Source organism: Polypterus senegalus, chromosome 1 (assembly GCF_016835505.1).
Source record: "Polypterus senegalus isolate Bchr_013 chromosome 1, ASM1683550v1, whole genome shotgun sequence".
In the NCBI taxonomy this organism is placed as follows: Eukaryota; Metazoa; Chordata; class Cladistia; order Polypteriformes; family Polypteridae; genus Polypterus; species Polypterus senegalus.
In genome coordinates, this window is record NC_053154.1 from 178,186,814 (window position 1) to 178,208,151 (window position 21,338).

The 21,338-nt window shown below is 40.7% G+C and overlaps 1 protein-coding gene across 1 annotated transcript in view; it reads left to right on the forward strand.

The window, feature by feature from the left end:
- The window catches only part of zmp:0000001167 (protein phosphatase 1 regulatory subunit 12A), a 158,685-nt gene that overhangs the window by 75,488 nt on the left and 61,859 nt on the right, over positions 1–21,338 (forward strand). Inside the window, exons 2-4 of the mRNA XM_039763654.1 lie at positions 7,547–7,677; positions 8,039–8,157; positions 20,409–20,568. Coding sequence (XP_039619588.1) covers positions 7,547–7,677; positions 8,039–8,157; positions 20,409–20,568 — 410 coding nt within the window. The remainder of the gene's footprint in view (positions 1–7,546; positions 7,678–8,038; positions 8,158–20,408; positions 20,569–21,338) is intronic.

Consider the following 21,338-nt stretch of genomic DNA (forward strand, 5'->3'; position numbering starts at 1 on the left):
TTGCAATTGATTTATGTCTTTTTTTGGGTAGTCCTGAGAGGATAGCATTACAGTAATCTAGTCAACTGAAAACAAAAGTGTGGATTAATTTCTCAGTAACTTTCAATGATATAAGAGGTCTAAATTTTACTATATTTCTTAAGTGGAAAAATGCTGTCCTAGTAATCTGATTAATATGTTAATTAAAATTCAGGTTAGAGTCGATAGTTACCCCTAAATTCTTTACCTCTGTCTTGACTTTTAATCCTAATGCATCTAGTTTATTTCTTATGACCTCATTATATCTATTATTGCCAATCACTAAAATTTCTGTTTTCTCTTTATTTAATTTGAGAAAATTACTATTCATCCATTCAGAAACACAAGTAAGACATTGTGTCAGTGAATCAAGAGAGTCGGGGTCATCAGGCGCTATTGATAAATACAGTTGTGTGTCATCAGCATAGCTATGGTAGCTCATGTTATACCCCGAGATAATCTGACCTAACGGAAGCATGTAAATAGCAGAATGTATACCAATAAACAAATGATAATTTGCTGTGAAAAGAACGTAAATCTTGAGTGTTAATCAGTTGTTGGTTGTCGTTTGTTGTATATGCTTTCCAATCTACTTGCCTGATAGCCTATGAGATTTTGGAACCTCCGTTAAATAAGGATGTGCCCCATTGTGCACATCTAGCCAAGTGGTTAAAGAGTTTAAAAAGGTAAGCTAGTTACTTTACCACCTTGTCTCCTGTTTTACTAAAATTTTATCCTAACAAGTCTTGGTTCTGATACTGAAGAGTTGGGTGAACAGATTTGTGGCATAGTTTACTCACCAGCTCTACACCCTTAGCAGGGTCCTGGAGGGTGCATGGGAGTTTGCACAACCAGTCTACATGTGTTTTGTGGACTTGGAAAAGGCATTTGACTGTGTCCCTCTGGGAATCCTGTGGGGGCTGCTCTGGGAGTATGTGGTACCAACCCCCTGATAAGGGCTGTTCGGTCCCTGTACAACCGGTGTCAGAGCTTGGTCCGCATTGCCAAGAGTAAGTCGAAACCGTTTCCAGTGAGAGTTGAACTCCGCCAGGGCTGCCCTTTGTCACAGATTCTGTTCATAACTTTTATGGACAGAATTTCAAGGCGCAGCCAGGGTGTTGAGTGAGTTTTTTTTGGTGGACTCAGGATTGGGTCACTGCTTTTTGCAGATGATGTTGTCCTGTTTGCTTCATCAGGCCGTGATCTTCAGCTCTCTCTGAATCGGTTCGCAGCTGAGCGTGAAGCGGCTGGGATGGGAATCAGCACCTCCAAATCCGAGACCATGGTCCTCAGCCGGAAAAGGGTGGAGTGCCCTCTCAAGGTTGAGAGCAAGATCCTGCCCCAAGTGGAGGAGTTCAAGTTTCTCAGGGTCTTGTTCATGAGTGAGGGAAGAACGGAGCGTGAGATCGACAGGTGGATCGGTGCGGCGTCCACAGTGATGCGGGCTCTGCATCGGTCTGTCGTGGTGAAAAAGGAGCTGAGCCGTAAGGCAAAGCTCTCAGTTCACCAGTTGATCTACGTTCCTACCCTCACCTATGGTCATGAGCTATGGGTAATGACTGAAAGAGGGAGATCGTGAATACAAGCAGCTGAAATGAGTTTCCTCCACAGGGTTTCTGGGCTTTCCCTTAAAGATAGGGTGAGAAGCTTAGACATCCGGGAGGGGCTAAGAGTAGAGCCGCTGCTCCTCCGCATCGAGAGGAGTCAGATGAGGTGGCTCAGGCATCTGATCAGGATGCCTCCTGGACGCCTCCCTGGCGAGGTGTTCCGGGTCAGGTCCACACATGAGGAGGCCCTGGGGAAGACCCAGGATACGCTGGAGGGATTATGTCTCCCGGCTGCCTGGGAATGCCTTGGGATTCCTCCGGAACAGCTAGAAGAGGTGGCTCGGAAGAGGGAAGTCTGGGCATCTCTGCTCAAGCTGCTGCCCCCACGACCCGACCTCGGATAAGCGGAAGAGGATTGATGGATGGATAGATGAGTCAAAAGTAGATCTCTTTGGAAGACGCAGTTCCCACTTACAGTATGTCTGGTGTAAAACTAATGCAAAATTCAATAAGTAAAAACATAATAACTACAAATAAGAGAACATTTTTGCACATGTTAAGACAGTCAGTCTGATGCTATACATCTGTTTGTGCTTCACATGTTAAGTACAGCTGACTATTAAGGGGACATCCTTTGCAACATTTTCTATGGGTTATTTTTTCAGGTTTTTAGATTTTATTTGGTTGCGTATGGTTACAGCCATCAGTGCCTCAAAACCCACTGGATTTTGCTGCTCTAGTTGGCATGCCATATGTCTTGTATTTGAGTAAAGCCTAGAATTGTGATAAAATCTTGTACTTTTTGATGATTCGATCCAATAAAGTGTGACATTCATGAGTGTGTTTGTTCATTCACATATGTTATTCAAAAGCCATGAACAGCAATAAAGTCTGCTGCTTTTTTATTTTATTTTTAAAAACTTGGGCTCACTATGTACAACATCTTGCTAGATTATCTCCTTGTGCATTGTTGTATTGAAGAATAAAGTCATGCATCCTGTACAAAGCTTGACATATTAAAAAGTCATAAAGGAGGTGAGTGTGGATCATAGTGAAAGTCTATAAAGAGTAGATACCATTTGCTGTGGTATTTATAGTGCATATAAGAATTGTTTTCCACATACTCTGGATGTTTTTCATGTTTAATGTAAAAAAAATTCTGCTATATTTAAATGAAAATAGAATTTTACAGAATTCTATATTCATCAAAAAAAAATCTACCTCTGGTAAAGTGGCAGGAGTTCAAACCTGCCGTGCATTAACAGTTCCCATTCAAGGGCTCAAGGTATTCTTAATTAAAATAAGGAGCAAAAGTTACAGGGCAACTCAAAATTGAACTTGTGTGAGTGAGTGAGCCCTTATGTCCATTGCCCTAACTCTGAACTGGAGTGAACAAGTTTGAAGATGGTTGGATGTACAGCTGAAGGAGACAGAGAAAAGCATTGCTTTCATTTCTACCATAACAGTCTGTGATAAGTTAAGTCAAGATAAATTAATTAGAAGTATATGAAGATTATTTGCTTTGCTTTAACTGTGAAGATTTTTTTGTGTTGGTCAGTGTTTTGGGAAAAAAAACATCCTAGTTTATTTTAAAATTCCATATTGCTAACACATTATAGAGAGGTGGATAAATACCTTTATTAGTAGCTAGCTAATGGCGTCACAGAACTTAAACAATGCCAGAACATTCACTTTTATTACATTGCTGGGTACTTTTTTCCAGACACCCACAACCTTCTCTGTGAAAGAGTTTTTCCTTGTTTCTGTCTTAAATGTGCTTCCCGTTATTTTCCGTTTGTGTCACTGAGTGCTAGTGTCGCTAATTAGAGAATCTGGAAGAGTATTGATGGAACTTCTGAGGAATATGAGAATCTGGATTAGTTCTCCATAAGTCCTATTTTGTTACTGTGCAGTCAGTCTTTGTTTAAATACTGTTTAACACCAGAAGGGCACACTTATTTTCCAAGCTTATTTTTTAAATGGGTATGTTTTTTTTTAAAAAAAAAAAACAAAAAAACACTAACAGAGCTGAACAATGCAGAGCCCTTGACCATGCCAGCTTTTTATAAACAAGTGGTATGAACAAGTAAAGTAGTCTAGGAGTTTCTGCTCTTTGGCTAGGCTGCAGTTCTTCTTGTTACCTCAGCCCACATTTTAACTTTATTATCACCAGCAATCTACTAGTGCCTAACAAAACTTCTATCAGTCTCTTTATCAGCTGTAACCATTGTTCAATCTGCAAAAGATATGGCTAGATATAGTGTGGGAGAGGAACGATCTCCTCAGTCTGTCAGTGGAGCAGGACGGTGACAGCAGTCTATTGCTGAAGCTGCTCCTCTGTCTGGTGATAATACTGTTCAGTGGATGAATTGGATTCTTCATGATTGAGAGGAGCCTGCTCAGCACCCGTCGCTCTGAGCCAGATGTCAAACTGTCCAGCTCTGTGCCTACAATAGAGCCTGCCTTCCTCATCAGTTTGTCCAGGTGTGAGGCGTCCCTCTTCTTTATGCTGCCTCCCCAGTACACCACCGCGTAGAAGTGGGCACTCACCACAACCATCTGATAGAACATCTGCAGCATCTTACTGCAGATGTTGAAGGACGCCAACCTTCTAAGAAAGTATAGTCGGCTCTGTCCTTTCTTGCACAGAGCATCAGTATTGGGAGTCCAGTCCAGTTTATCATCCAGCTGCACTCCCAGGTATTTATAGGTCTGCACTCTCTGCACATAGTCACCTCTGATAATCATAGGGGCCTGGGCCTCCTAAAATCCACCACCAGTTTCTTGAATTTGCTGGTGTTCAGTTGTAGGTGGTTTGAGTTGCACCATTTAACAAAGTCCTTGATTAGGTTCCTGTACTCCTCCTCCTGCCCACTTCTGATGCAGCCCACGATAGCAATGTCATCAGCGAACTTTTGCACGTTGTATTGATAGGCTGATCAGGACCAAAGAAAGTACAGTCCCCTGTGGCGCTCCTGTGCTGGTGACCACAATGTCAGACCTGCAGTTCCCGAGACGCACATACTGAGGCCTGTCTGTAAGATAGTCCACGATCCATGCCACCGGGTATGATCTACTCCCATCTCTGTCAGCTTGTCCCTGCGGAGCAGAGGTTGGATGGTGTTGAAGGCACTAGAGAAGTCCAGAAACATAATTCTTACAGCACCACTGCCTCTGTCCAAGTGGGAAAGAGATTGATGTAACATGTAGATGATGACATCCTCCGCTCCCACCTTCTCCTGATAGGCGAACTGCAGAGGGTTGAGGGCGTGGTGGACCGGTGGCATCAGGTGGTGAAGCAACACCTGTTTCATGGTCTTCATCACACGTGACGTCAGAACGAGAGGCCTGAAGTCATTCAGCTCACCAGGACGTGATACCTTTGGGACTGGGTTGATGCAAGATGTTTTCCAAAGCCCCGGGACTCTCACCTGTTCCAGGCTCAAGTTGAAGATATGCTGTAGAGGACTCCCCAGCTTCAAAGCACAAGCCTTCAGCAGTCGTGGTGATACTCCATTTGGACCCATTGCTTTGCTGACACAAAGTCTCCTCCGCTCTCTGCTTACCTGGGCTGCTGTAATTGTGGGTGGGGGGAAACTCTCACCTATGCTGGTATCAGCAGAAGGATGGGTGGAGGGTGCAGTACTCTGAAGTGAGAGTGCGTTAGGTTGTTCAAACCTGTTAAAGAAGTTGTTCATCAGGTTTGCTCTCTCCACGTCTCTCTTGATGGTGGCACCCCGCTTCGAGCTGCAGCCAGTGATGATCTTCATCCCATCCCACACTTCCTTCATGCTGTTATTCTGAAAGTTCTGCCCATGATTTCTCCTGTACTGCTCTTTTGCTGCCCTGAGCTAGACTCTGAGCTCCTTCTGCACGCACTTGAGCTCATGCTGATCACCGCCTTTAAAAGCCCTTTTCTTCTGGTTCAAAAGGCCCTTGATGTCACTTGTTGTCCATGGCTTGTTGTTAGCATAGCAGTGTCTTTTTCTTACTGGGACTACAATGTCCATACAGAAGTTCATGTAGTCAGTAGTGCAGTCAACAACCTCCTCAATGTTCTCACTATGTGACCTCTGCAGGATATCCCAGTCCGTAGTTCCAAAGCAGTCTCTCAGAGCCTGCTCTGCCTCAGGGGACCACTTCCTGAATGAGCGTGTGGTTGTAGGTAGCTCCCTTACGCTTGGTTTGCAATGAGGCTGAAGCACAACCAGGTTATGATCTGCCCTACCAAGCACAGGCAGTGGGGGTGGCGCTGTGTGCGTCTTTAACGTTTGCATACAGTAGGTCAATAGTATTTCCCCAGGTGTTGCAATCCACATACTTTGCTAGCCACTTAGCCTTTAGCTTAGTGCTGCCTCTGCTGCCGCGATCCCGCCTTCTTACCTCGTCAGGTAAATAGGGAACCACACCAGCACGGGCCTTTGTTCTCAGCGCTAGAAGTTGACTACCTGAACAGACAAGTCTCGGTGTGTAAAAATCCATGTCCAAGTAGTAAAAAGTGTCCAGGAAAACGAGTCCACATAAAAGAAAGTGGTAGGAATGATCAGTGAGATAGAGAAAAAGGTAGAAATATAAAGTTGTACATGGAGCTGCTGGAAAGGCTGCCACTCACGGTGGCGCTAAACAAAGAATCTATTACATTGTATAGCACAGATTTTCTAAGTAAGCCATCTTCTGACAAAAGGCTAGTGAAAAAGTAGATTTATTTTTTTTACTTCCAGCATTTCCTGTCTTCTTTGCCTACAGCGGTTGTAGCTGTATACTGTTAGTTTCTTATTGTGGTTCCCCCGAAGGCAAATGTAGCCCTTGGAAGTCACTGAGAGGCAGTCACTCTCCACACTACATTCGCTGGTTTATAAACATGGGGTGAAGCACTATTTGTGGACAGAATTTCATTCTAGAGCTCTGGATAATCTCCCTAGTTTTGCAAATAATGTGACTTAAGAACCCATGGATTTGCCTGATTTTACTGTGCATTTTTGTGGTGTTATTCTTAAAGTCTTTTTCAAATACTCCATGGTATCTTTTGCCATAAACAGTTTGTGTTTGTTCTTGTCCAAAAACCTTAGAAAGACTGAGGAAATTACTTTTGTCTGCCAATCCACTCACTCACTGTGTCCCAGTGACGCATAAGTGCTAGTAAGGCATCTCTTTGTCCTGTTCTCAAGATGACCTTTGATCTTTGAAGCAGTGGCCCAATACACTTGAGAGGGGAGTGCCAAGGTTCATTACAAGGCTAATATGTGCCAGCTAGTCTTAAACAAGCGTGCCACACAGCCTAGCATTGACCCTTGCCATTAATGCAGAATGCCCTATTATGGCTTTAGTTCTGCATACTGGCATTTTCTTTAGAACTGGGGGAGGTGTGATAGTTGGAATTATTTTATTCTTATTTTTTGCATTAAAAATTTGACAGTGCTACACAGTGCCTGTAGAGCGGTGTTATTCTTTTGTTGCCTGGCAACCCCAGTAAAATATACATCAGTTTTTTTTCCATGTTCTCTGTCCAAGTGGCATTTGTGTATCTGTAGAAAGCTAAAGCTGTATTCCCTTTGTGGGGCAGGAATGAGCTTCTGAAGTAGCACAGTGTGTTCTGTTGTGCTGTAGTTTCTTGCACAATTAGGTTATATCCTTGTATGTGGCCAACAGCGCTGGCACTGAACTGAAACCTGTAGGGAACTATTGGGTCAGTGGGACTTTAAATTTATGTGCTTGAAGAATCCAGTGACTCAGAGAGGCCATCTTCGAAAATAATGAAGTTGGTGTGAACTTTGCAAGATGGTGTATTATGCTTCATTTCATCTGGGCAGCTTTGTAACACTTCATCAAATGAATCATTGGGTTAGAATATATGAATTAGCTTCTCATAATAGACTGTTGTGTTAAGTTATCCATTAAGCCAAATCTTCATTCCCCCAAAATTTGTATTGTTACCTTGTAGCATTATGACGCCCTTAGTAACTATTAATTTTCTCATTAAGGCCTGCATTGATGAGAACCTTGAGATGGTGGAGTTCCTTGTGGAGCATGGAGCCAACGTGAATCAACCTGATAATGAGGGCTGGACACCTCTTCATGCTGCTGCATCCTGTGGATTTGTGGAGATTGCACAGTGAGTATTTTAAAAAATAGACTGCCTCCTTGCTTCCTTTTCTGATCTAGTGTGGGGAGGTAGGAAATCCTCATTGATTTTTAAAGTGCCATTTTTATGGCGTAACCATAGAATCTTACATTCCACTAATTTAACAAAATAATTTTCAGGTACCACAATTGTAATAACTGTTTATTGCAGGGAAAGTAAATCTTCCCTCAGCTCATTAAACTGCTAGGTTTGCCTTATGCTTTTCCAAACTACCAGGTGTTGTTGGCAATCAATTTAAAGCTTGACTGAGAGTCTCTTTTGCATTATGGAAATTTTCATCGATTGTTTATGAGAAACATGACGACACCTGTTTACATGCTGTATGTTCTAGGTACTTGATAAAGCAAGGGGCCTGGGTGGCTGCTGTTAACAGTGAGGGAGAGTTGCCACTGGATGTGACACAAGAGGAGCCAATGGAAAAGCTGCTGCAGGCTGAGATCAAAAATCAAGGTGGGTTAAATGTTTTAATTTTCTATTAATCATTTAAATTCACTTCATATTATTTTATATAGTGTCTTTCACAGGAAGGTTGGCAATGATTCAAATACAACCCAACAATGAAATTCTAAACTATTATTCTAACATGCCTCATGATTAAGAGGCAGGAAAAAACAATGCAGTGTAACTCAAGTCTGAAAAATTATTTGGGAGATCCTTTAATTCTTAAAGGTCATAGTCAGGTGGATATAGGACAAAAGGCAAACTAGTCTCACTGTGGACAATTTACAGGTTAATTTCTAAGCTCTCCCAAGTAATGTCATGATAGTGACAACACCATTCGGTTGTCCAGTAAATCCAGAATCCTCCTCTCACCCTGAACATTTCTGGTACTAAAGCTCCCTCATAACCATCAACACTGGCTATAACATTCCCATTCAATTCACTAACCTTTACAATCACCTTCCCGTGAGGCACCCAAAAAAATCTTCTCCATCAAATTGTCCTAAATCTTCCCATTTTTAAATAATTTCTGCCAACTTGCTAAGACTCACGAGTCATTCATCAACTGTAGTCTTAAATATTGCATCACGCTCACTCACTATCTTCACCTCTACCACTCTGTCTATCCTTTTTTTCAGTCCCAAGTTCATCAAGTCCAGGTTTGCCAGCATTTCTCCCATACCACAAAAAACCTGCACCTTCCATGCTTCCCACTAAACATTCTGTTTCTTCTGTTACATAGTACACATCTACTCTTCCTCTGTTACTTTGCCTGATTTTGATATCATGAGCTCAGCATTCAAAGTCACATTTCTGTACCATTACCTTAACACCTTTTACTTAATATGTCACCTTCATCTCTCCTATTACCAAACTAGCCTATCCCATAGTGCATCAGGTTTAGGACAATCACAAAATGGGTTTCCTCCATCTGTGGTTTGGCCAGCTTCTCCAGGATTCTGTTTGATGTACAAAGGATAGAATTGTACTGTTTTGATGGAGACACCTGTTTTAAAGTAAAAAGCAAATAAGCTCCGTTTGAGTTTGAGACTTCTTTCTGTGCAGTGGTGGTCTTGTTTGGGTTCTGTGATACCATCCCCCTTGTGTCCACACTCTAATCCTTGTTTCTCATCATCAAGGAGAGAGATGGAAAGGAGGCTAACAGAGAAGAAATTAAGGGTGGATGTCATTTTTTTGATGCCAGACACTTGTCATGCAGGAAGCATTGTGAGTTTATTCTAAGCCTAGGTCACGTGGGTTCTAACTCCATGTCACAGGGGTTGTGGAAATGGTTGTGTGCAACACAATGTTTAAGAAGAAGTGACATGGTAATCTGGTGGAGTAAGGAGCACAACTGACTATTTGTTGATAAAGGGAGTTGGTTATTACATGTTTCCTGGAGAAGGTTGTATATTGCAATGTCACTTTTAGTTGGAGGCATCAAGAAAAGTAAGAAGCTCTGAAAGTTGAAGAATAGATAGATAGATAGATACTTTATTAATCCCAAGGGGAAATTCACAAAAAAAGAAAGAAAAGAAAAGAAGAAAGTGAAAAGTAAATTTATAACAAGAGCAGCTGAGATGTTAGAATCGTCCAGTGTAAATAACAAGTTGGAAGTGACCAAGAGTGGCAGCTCAGGAAAAAACATTCTAGAAAGAGTGGCAGAAACAAAGACAGAAGGTGACAGGACAATCTATAAGGAATCAAAGCAACATGCTAGAACAGCGGTAGGGAGGGCATAATAAGCTAAGAGGTGGAAGTTTGCAAGTGAGCTGTAGAATGAGGAAGGATAAAGCAGTGAAACAGATGGCAAAAGAAAGACAAGATGCAATAGGTGTGAATTACTTGAAAAAATAAAGTAAATAAAATAAAGTAAAATAAAGTTCCGAAAGGAACATTACAATTGATAGTGATAGCTGGAAGAAGTATGTGGAGAGGTTGCTGAATGAGGAGAATACATGGAATAAAGTTGTGTTTTTAAAGAGAAAGTCACAAAAGGAGGAGGTGAAAATAGAATAGTAGTAGGTCCAAGTGGAGCCGTATTTGAAATAGCAACAGAAGGCCTAGAACTTGAATGGCAGACCAGTACAACATAATTGTTTGTAAAGGATTCTTTAATGTGGGCGGCATGGTGGCGCAGAGGTAGTGCTGCTGCCTCGCAGTTAGGAGGTCCTCCCTGCGTGGAGTTTGCATGTTCTCCCTGTGTCTGCGTGGGTTTCCTCCGGGTGCTCCAGTTTCCTCCCACAGTCCAAAGACATGCAGGTTAGGTGGACTGGCGATTCTAAAATGGCCCTAATGTGTGCTTGGTGTGTGGGTGTGTTTGTGTGTGTCCTGCGGTGGGTTGGCACCCTGCCCGGGATTGGTTCCTGCCTTATGCCCTGTGTTGGCTGGGATTGGCTCCAGCAGACCCCCGTGACCCTGTGTTTGGATTCAGCGGGTTGGAAAATGGATGGATGGATTCTTTAAAGTTCGAGAAGAGCTGTACTCCAGTAAACAAAGGAAATGGAAATTCTCTGGAGTGTGAGTTATAATGAACAATCATGTTTTTGGAGCAGGTAATGAAGGTGATTGAAGAAGTGGCAGAGAAAAGAATCAGGCATTAAGTGGAAGTTAGCAAAATGCAGTTTGGTTTTAATTTGGGAAAGTAACAACAGATATCTTTGTTGCAAGGCAAATACAGGAAGTTGGTGAAGTCATTTAGCAGAGTGCTTATAGAGGTGGCTGTGGTGGGTATTGAGAAAGTTAGGTGTGATTGAATGTTTAGTGTCTGTAGTAACATCAGTGTATGAAGAAGCACAAATAGTGGTCATAGCAGCAGACAGAAATAGTGGAAATGGGTTTATGTCCATGTGGTTTGTGTGGTAGAGGTATTGACAGAAACTCAGCATAGTGCATGGTTTGTCAAAGGTGTACACATAAAAGATGTAGCAGTTGGAAAGGTATTTTGGGGGCAGTGAATGTGACCACTGTTGAAAGTGTGCAGGGGGTGCAACAATGCTGATGTAGTAAGTATACATTTAGATATCAGCACTCTGGTACCAAAAATGCAAATGGCAATTGGTTGGTAGCCATCGGTACAACTGATATCCATAATAATGATCTAAGCAAAACTGAAATAGGAGTAGTCAGTGGTAAAATAAAGGGTCTTCAACTTTCATTTGATGGTAGATCTTTGTAACGTTCAGTGCCCGTGAATGCTATATAGTCTGTAGCAATATTATTCATTGTAGGACTTAGAAGATAGTCACCTTCCATTGTTTGCAGTTCATTCTGTATTAATGAGTTCAGCAATGTAAACTGGGACTTAATTATATATTGTATTTATAATACTACAAAATGTAAACTTTTTCTAAACCAATTATGAAGCCAATGAAGGTGCTCAAAGTAAGAACAGATCATTTTTCTTAGTTTTTGTTAGGCTACATTGTCATGTAACAGCATGGTAAAAAGCAATTAAACTTCCTGAAATTAAGTTATAACAATCATCTCTGCCTTTTTGGCATTAAATAAGCTGGAAAAAGTAAATCTTTAAATTTATGCCAAAGTAAGAATTTAACAGCTCTAACAGACATAATGCCTGAACCATTCCCTCTGTTTTTATAATTTTTACAACCTGCTAAATTAAAATTATATTTTAAACAGGCATATAGTACATAACCTGAAAAGACTTAATTCAGTACAAAGCCTTAGATGTTACTACAGTAAGTTTATCTGCTTACAGTTGTGAGCATTCTCTACAATAAACAATGTACAGTACTGTAGTTCATCAATAGCTTTTGTTTAAAGTTTTTCAAACTCTCACTTGTATTTCTCCCAAGACAATTACAACTACCAGGATTAAATTACTTTTGTTTACAGTATGCTTTCCCTGCCCGTGTATTGACAAGACAAAAATGAAGTGTTTAATTACTGTCTAGAGATCATCCTGCCCGGGAATAAATACTACACATTAATTGTTTTAATTATTTTAAAGGATTCTTTAAAGGAATTTCTTTTGTTGTTCACTTCATGAAATGTCAAGGTTTTGTTCTGTATGAATCCACACTTGCTGATTTTCTGTGAGGAGTTTGCATGTTCCCCTCATGTCTATCTGGATTTCCCTGTTTGCATTTCCAAAAAAGTATGCTGGTTAGGTGGATTTGTGATTCTAAGTCTGGCACACATGGGGGACCATCCAGGGCTGTTTTATGCTTTGCATACTTTGCTGCCAAGAGAGGATCCAGCCACTGCATGAGACTGAATTAGATTAAGCAATATTGAGAACTAGCCAACCCGCGGCGTACCATACGCCACATAATCAGGTCGGTTTTTTTAATGATTTTTAAGCACAGGGAGAAAGTTAACATTTGAAAAATCGGTAATGTAATAATTCAGCAAGAAAAGCAACATTGTAACAATGCACAGAACGAACCAACACACAATCGTCCGTGACTGAAAACTGGCGGACCGCAATCGCGCCTTCTCTTGCCAGACGGAGGAATGGGGGTGCACAGCGCGGAGTGTGAAACGGGAGGAGAGGAGAAGGACGTCCATTCAGCTCCCTCCGTCATGCTAGTCTGCTGAATTCTCGTTCAGTATGTACTGCCCGCTCATGTGCCCACCTCGAACTCGTCACTTGAGTCGTTGGCTGCTTTTCTATATATAATCCACCAAGACACCCGACCACAGTAGTAGCGAGGTGGGAGGGGGGTGTGCACAAAGGGTAGGGACGAAACCAGTGGGAGCGTATGAGTCGCACTTAGTGGGAATTCCACGGTTTGCAGCCCGAATGGGGTTCAACGGCTTACCCACGCCTCTCTAAAACGGTTGTCTAAAACGGGTTGGTGTGAGAATACAACAGTAAGTGAATGAAAAGATGGAACTCTGGAGAGAGCAACATATAATTCTCCGTGAGTGAAGAAGACGCATGTTTGTCGCGGATGCGAATTGCTGTATGTAGCGTGTAAAACAGTTTGCTATGGTGCACGCGGTCGTGCGTCGTAACTGAAAACTCGGTTTTTAAAGACTGCTGTTTTACACGCTGCATATGGCGACTCACCTCCGCGAGAAACATGCCTCTATGAACAGTCAAGGTGGCTCGGAGGTACATGAGGCCTCTACAACAGACGAATATAAATGACGCCGTTCTTTCTGTGTCGTCGCGCCCGAGTTGGTGGGCGTGGCTCTGCGAGTTGTCGTCGTATCCAATGGTCTTGGAGTTGGTGGTCGTGGCTCCTCCCTGTGTGCGCCATAGGTATCTTACTTGTCGGCGGCTTAGTGAATCCACGCCCCTTCTGGCGTGCTTTCCATGGGTGTCTTGCCTTAGTGAATTATATATATATAGATGTTATGTTATGCTTAATGTTTTGTTGCATTGGATCATCTGTTCTTATTTAAAACCTCTATCTGTCAGCGATGTAAAATGCCAAGATGATAACACAAAACAATGGATAGTAAAATGTCAAGGAAATCTGACTTGTTTTTCTGGATGTTTGGATTTATGAAAAAGGTCACCAAGGAGTGTTTTCAACATCTCCAAGCAGCTTACAAGTAACAAAAATTTGGAGTACCCCCTCTTTCATTCTTTTGGGGAAACTGTATGCTTCCTAATGAAGGCATGAAAGGAAAGTGCCTTGCAGTTGTACAACCATGACAGGGAATTTTGTGTAATGTGTTAACTGACCAGTGCACAGAGCCCAAGCTGAGATGTATCCAGTTATTAGATATCTACATTGTAAAAAAATGGCAACGGGATTAGTAAGCTAAGTAACAAATTTAAGGGTTGAATGAAAAACTTGGAAATCCTGTTTTTGCCAAGTTCTAGCTGAGATAACAATTAAGCCTATGGAAGCCAGTTTAGTGCAGAATAAGTATCCCACCACCTTGGTTCATGGTGTACTTAGTTATTTTGGTGTCAAAAAAAAGAGATGAATTCAGACAAAGTCCCACTCATGTTAGTGGTGCAACGGTTTAATTTTGTTCTCAATTGACCACGGCCCCTGATTTTAGTTAGTCTCAATAGTGTTTGAGAAATTCCAAATCACTCCAGGATGTGTCTTGCTTCCATTGAAAACTTTTCATCTGGGTGTTCTTTCAAATTGCCTTCTGGAATGGAATTACTATGTAATGGTTAATTTAGATTCTTGATGGCCCCAGGATACAGCCACTGCAGTTCTCCATTTTTTCCATTCATCACCATCTTCCTTACTACGTGAGGGGACAAGATGTTCTTGTGTCCTCTTGCTCTTCCTTATAAGTAAATCCTTGATTTTAATTATTAAGTTTTGGGTGTTGAGTGGGTATTTTTATCTGTTACTCCAGTGATAAAGATCAGTAGTCATTTTTTTCTTTGTTTCACCAAATTTTTTCCCTTCTTCATGTGGTGGATAAAATGTTTTCTCACGTGTGTTTCCTGTTTCCTCAGGTTATATGAAAAAAGAGGTAATATAAGAAAATATTCATCAGCCCAAAGCTGTATGATAGTAAGAAAAATATCTCTGATGGATTAATTTTGCTTAAAAATGAGTGCAAACCATACATTTTTTTAAAAAAATTGCTTATTTTATAGCATTTGCTTTACAGTAATTGTATTGGAATAGAAACCTGCAATTTTGAACTGTTTGGCTATTAAATGTGGCTATCATCTGTGCAATTTTTATTATTGAGCTTTTTTTTTTATCTTTATTGAGCCGGCCTATAATTCTTGAGCTTGCTATAGTTGTAGTGAATGGTTTTTAAATGCCTTTTCTAAATCAGGCAAAACACTGTGCCTTCATATATTACTAATTTTGAATGCATGCATTCAGTATAATCTGTCATATTCTAATTCACTGTATGGTTGCGTAAGTCCACACAGGCACCCTGGAAAATTTCTCAAATTGAACATTTTTAAACTTCATGTATATGAGACAATAACAATCTTCAACAGCAAGGGTTTAACATGCTGTGTGGGGGTAGTTTACTGGCAACATATAATGAGCATTGGCACCAATAGGTCCTACAGGACATGACAGGGTGCTGCAGATGGCTTACAAGAGAAATAGGAACTATACTAGGAACTGGACAAGGGTCCTCACATGCCAATTTAGTAATGTTGGAGCCACTAGTGGTTGGTATGCCCTGCATACATGCCCCTAAAGGGCATTAGGTGGGGACACCAACATAAGTATTGGAGAGAGAAATGTTGTGGATGGAAGCATACATTGTTCCTCCAGGGTGTTAAGGGACAGGTGACTAACTAAACAGCTGAGGTGGCTTCCTTTCTGAACAAAAACAGAAAGGTAAATGTCAGGGAGTATATATCAGAGATGGCAATAGTTTCTCACTGCTGAAAGGCATATGGTCCTTGAAAGGAAAGTATGGGGCCATGCTGTTCCTCTAGCAAAGCAGACAGTCATAAATGTGCCTTGGAAATCTGACCCTTAAAGGGCAACACAAGGCTCAGGGATGCAGGAAAGTGGTTCCAAGACTTGATTGGAGGTGACCCCACTTGTAGTTAAAGACTTTAGAGGTAAGCCCACTGTGTGTGTTTACTCTTCTCTGGCTGACTATCTGAACTCTTTCTATGTGCGGTTTGACATTAATGGAGCTAGCATTAACTTGCCAGTTGTCGAAGTTAATAGGTCTAGCACTAGGACCGCTCAGAACAGCGGAGTTGCGATCTCTGTATCACAGTGTGATGATCTTCATTCTCTGAGGCAATTGAACTGCCAGAAAGCACCAGGTCCGGAAGGAATCTCCAGATACATTCTTAAATCATGTGGTGATCAGCTAGCTGGAGTGTTTACATCCATTCTTTACGACTTTTTAGCTCAGTCTGTTGTTCCTACCTCTTAAAAAATGTTATTGTACCATACAAAAGAACAACAAACCCACATGCCTTAATGATTACTACACTGTAGTGCTCACATCTCTTGTCATGAAGTGCTTCGAGGAGATTATTAAAGACTCCATCTGCTTTTTCTTTCCAAGGGACTTTGATCCACTCCAGATCACATACCGTATTAATAAGTCTACAGATAACACCATCTTGCATATTCTACACACCTTTTTGTCCCATGTAGATAGCAACAAGGAGAATTATGCAACATTGGTGTTTATAGGCTACAGCTCAGTCTTTAAAATCCTTGTCTCTCACTTTTTGCCCACAAAGCTTAAAGTCCTAGGACTGAACACCTCCCTCTGTAACTGGGTGCTGAATTTTCTAACAGGCAGGCCTCAGGTTCTCCAACACTATCATTGTTAACACAGGTGTTTCACAAGGCTGTGTACTGAGTCCCCTGCTGTACTGCCTTTACACACACAATTGTGTGGCCAACAATAAGGGGTTTGCTGATGTTCTTAGTCCTTATTTCCTCTAATGACAAGGATGCCTGTCTGAACGAGGTAATTTATAACCTCTCACTGAATGTCATCAAGACCAAGGAGCTAGTGGCAGACTTCGGGCAGAAGCAGCATCAGATCTATGGCATCATCAGCATAAATGGAATTCCTGTTTGAGAGGGTGAGCAGCTTCAAGTACCTAGGTATGTACATCACTAGGAACCTGACATGGACCCAGCACATACAAACTCAGGTCAGAAAGGCAACACAGTGCCTTTACCACCTGAGGCAGCTGAGAAAATTCAAGGTTTTGTCAATCATTTTGAAATCTTTTTACGCTGGCACCATAGCATTGTTTAGTATTTGCTCAGTCCAAGATTGCAAAGCTCTGCAGAGAATGGTGCGTTCAACAGAGCATATCCTAATGTCAGCACTCCCCTTTCTGCAGGACATCTACACTAAGCACGGCAGGACCAGGTGAGTTAAAATAATTATAAACTCTACCCACCCCAGCAACAGACTGTTCAGCCTGCTTAGCTCAGGCAAGCGGTTACACAGCTTAATGGCAAAGACAGAGATACTCAAGGGGCTTTTACCCTCAGTCGATCAGAATCCTGAATTCTGACATGTCAACATATATTTGGACCTTATATTCACTTTAACTTATTATACAGCCACGTTATACTTTTCACTGTTTCAGATTTCAGATTTAAACTTAATTTTAATCTAGTTTAACATAAATTAGTTAATTTTAATTCATTTTGTTAATTTTATTATCTTTTTCTTACTTTTATTATTTATTGTATTGTATGTTTGCTTTTGTTTAGCACAATCTTGGATTAGGCTAGCTTTTTATTTCACTGCACATTGTACCTGTATAGCTGTGTGTGTGTGATGAATAAAACTTTTGAAGCTAATTTGAATCTCATAGACTAAAAACAAGTGAGTGCAGAGTTTGGAGGACAAATGGAGTGAATAATCTAATGGTGGGAGAAAGAGAGGCCATGGTCTTTAGAAAATAAGGGAAGTATTGCTTTAGTGTGATACTGTGGTGGGCACATTTGTAGACAGCCCAACAGGGTTTAACAGCCATTTAGCCACATCCAGAGGGCAGATTTATTTTGTTGTTATTATGCCTACTGTGTGTTTAACCCTCCCTGCAGATCTTTTTTAATTAGTAAAGGCACCATACTTCTGTATCCCTTTTCCTCTTTAGTGCAATTCTAGGTGCTATTCAAACACAACAAGTTAATATGCATGCTCCAGTCTATTTATCTGCTTTATATTACACTAGCAAAATACCTGCGTTCAGCGGCGAAGTAATGCTTTTTAATTTTTATTAAGAAGAAAAGTAAACCTTTTTAAACTGAGGGAAAATATACCAATAATTATTTGTTAAGGATCTCTTTGTATACCACGTTGTCAGTTCAGCACTCCGGCTGTAATATGACCAAGCTGTGCAAGCTTACTCTTGAGCATGCAACGTATAGTTGGCCATGTGAAAAGCAATCTTGCCTCAAATCAATGGCAACTTTTTGTAGGGTCTGTCCCTGAGACATATTAATTGTCATCGCGAAGCAGAGCCTTATTGGAAATTTGGAGGCATTTGAATTGAAATGGGAGATCAGAGGGTATAACGGGGATGCAAGGAATAAAAACTCTCTCCCCTGAGCAACTGCCAGTAAAAATAGTTGCCTCAGTTAGGTTCTTTTGCAGACACGTGACCTGAAGTCTCGTGCCGTTACAAAGTTTCGGTGGCTGTTTTTCAGTAACATTATTGGTGTCCCAACCTTCTAAATTAGATTATGCTCAGGAATGCCTGGAGGATGCAGAGTGTGGAGAAACTCTAGTGACAGCGTGTCTATTAACTTGTGGATTTTTCTGTGAGTTTTTGGCGGCAGTGTCACAAAGTTGTTTCTGCAAGACCGCGTTAGCTGCGGAGCTCAGCTCGGAGCGAAATGAAGTGAATGAAATGAGGTGAATGGGAGGGGAGATGATGACGTGACTCCCCCACCCACCTTAACTCTCAATCCCTACACAAACACAGTCTCTTGGATCTCAACTATCCTTTATATAAATCAATAAAGGAGAGTGGACTAAACACTAAGGAAAAAACGGCAAGACCGCGTCAGCAGCGGAGCTCAGCTCGGAGTGAAATTAAGTGAATGAAATGACGTGAATGGGAGGGGAGATGATGACGTAACTCCCCCACCCGCCTTAACTCTTCATCCCTCCACAAACACAGTCTCTCGGCGTGACAAACGCCAGCAGCAGAGTGTATATGAACTTCATTTAAAGTTAAGCTTTACATCTTGCTTTCCTATTTGTTTGCATTAGCACAGTCCTTCACCAGCAATTTTAACTCCATTACAAAGTGATCAAAAGTCTCGTTTATACCCTGCGTCTTCTCATTAAACTTGTATCTCGCGAATATCGTATTTGCCTTAGGCATGACAAACGCCAGTGGCAGCGTGTCTATGATGTATATATGTACGTAAGTAGTTTCCAGTTATGACCGTTACGCGTAGAATTTCAAAATGAAACCTGCCTAACTTTTGTAAGTAAGCTGTAAGGAATGAGAAATTTCAGCCCTCTACCTACACAAGAAGTTGGAGAATTAGTGATGAGTGAGTCCGTCAGTGAGGGCTTTGCCTTTTATTAGTATAGATGCTTCACAAGTTGTGGTTCATGCACTTTGGCTGAACTTTTTTTTTCTTAATATTTTCTTTAGATGGTCTGTATATCAAGACATAAGAAATGGCAGAAATATCAAATATTGCTTTATCTGTGTGTTTGTTTTTTTTTTTTAAATGGCCGATACCTATATGAATCAGATCTCACTGGTGAGGAGTGTGCTAAAAATTGACAATTAAACAATAGAGGGATGGAGAGGAACAAAGCACAAACTTTCATTGGAGTGAATAAACAAAATTAATAATTACTTGGCTATTGACTTATTAAAATATGGCCTGAAAGATGTGAGATATAACTGTTGGAACTGTACATATTTTGAAATCCTGTGTTGTATTTAAATGGGTATTGATAGCAGATCCACCTGTTGCTAGTTTAAAGTTTTGAGATTATTAAAGGACTAATGGGGAAATGTAGACACAAGATTGTTCTTGCATTCACATCCTGCGTATGCACATTTATACAGCTTTTTAGCTGCAATGCTCTTTTGTACTAAATAGCAACAACCACATGTTTTATTTCTGCATTATTTGTGGTTTCCTACCATGGAGTGCTTTCAGTTGGCTGTTTTGCATCTGCCATTGTTTACATGAAAGATCCATTCACGTTAGTCTCAACAGAGAAGGGAACTGGTATTGTTCCATCTAAACAGAAAATGTCAAAGACCTGAAATACAATTATTTTCATTTTCATTTTATTCTCATGAACATACCTCTGGAGCACAGAGGGCATATTTTATGAAACTAGGAACTTTGTCTCTTGAAACAGGATATATTTAGTAAGTTTAGGTCTTTTGTTGCTTGTTTGGGATAGTGCCTGATTGGCTGCAATTGTAAGCTTCTTGGGGAAATGCATTTTTTAAATTAAGTACAATTTTGCTTAACCCATCAAGTGTTGGAGGAAAATATATGTCACAATTTTATAAAATATTTTAAGTCAAAAATCCATAACTTATTTTTTTAATTCAGATCAGGGTTACTAAAGGGTTTTTTTTACAGAGGGAGAGTTTAGAAGGTTTTATTAATCACTGTTGTGTTTGTAGTCTCACTGGGTTCAATGTTGGGTGAGCAAATTTATTCTCTGGTTAGAAAGTGAATTCCTCAGAACACCATGCAGTATATGGAAGATCTTAATCTCTCCACTCTTCTATTTGTGCTATTTTACCTACTGAAGCTGAGTGTTACAAACATTGTACCCTTTGCACGGTGCTTCATGTGTGTAACCATATAACAGCTTCTGTGGTGGTTTTTTTATGTTCTTGTTATCAGGAGTTGATATAGAGGCAGCACGTCAGGAAGAGGAAAGGATTATGATTCAGGATGCTCAGCAGTGGGTGAATCAAGGGAGAGTGGAGATCAGCCGACATCCAAAGACTGGAGCCACTGCTCTACATGTTGCTGCAGCTAAAGGTTACATTGAAGTTATGAAGTGAGTATGGGGCGCTTTGGACAAGTTGGGCCTGTTGTATTCATAATTGTGTGATGTGGAATCTTGTGTTATTGCTTGGGTGAAATAAACGTGGAGGAAAAGGAACTAATTGTATAAAACCCCTTTTCCAACTGCAGCCGTACCAAAGTACATATGAAAATAGTTAAGACGATCATTTTCAGGACGAGACTTATTGAAAGATAGTAACTTCTGGTGATAAATCTATATTCTATCAGTTGTGTTAGGGAGGGCATCCTGAGTTTATACTGTAAGCAACTTTTCAAGCAATATCAGTATACTGTCTTATTAAGGAAGGATGGCAGCAGACTAGTTTAGAAAATGTTATGAGTTCAAAGCTAGTGTTTTAAAAAATATTCTGTACAGGTGATTTGGTCAAATTCTATATGGAAACAAGGCAGTATGTATTTACACACTAGTACCATGGTGTGATTGACATAGGATGTGACGTTAGAAAGCTTGGTGCTAATGATTTTAAATAGAATAGCAATAATATACATGGTCAAATAGATGTGCATATTTGAAAGTATTGATCAGTTATGAAGTTCAGTTCTGCAGGATTTCATAAACAATAGAGATACATTCTTTATAAAGATAAGTTTTATATCTAGGGAGCAGAATTGATAATGGACAAGACATTGAACCATTGCTGCTATATAGGTTACGTGGTTGATATTTAAAACTTAATTAGGAAATTCTTTGAAGTTTTGAAACAGTTGACAAGTGTCTTGCAGCAGGTAATTGCTTTTACA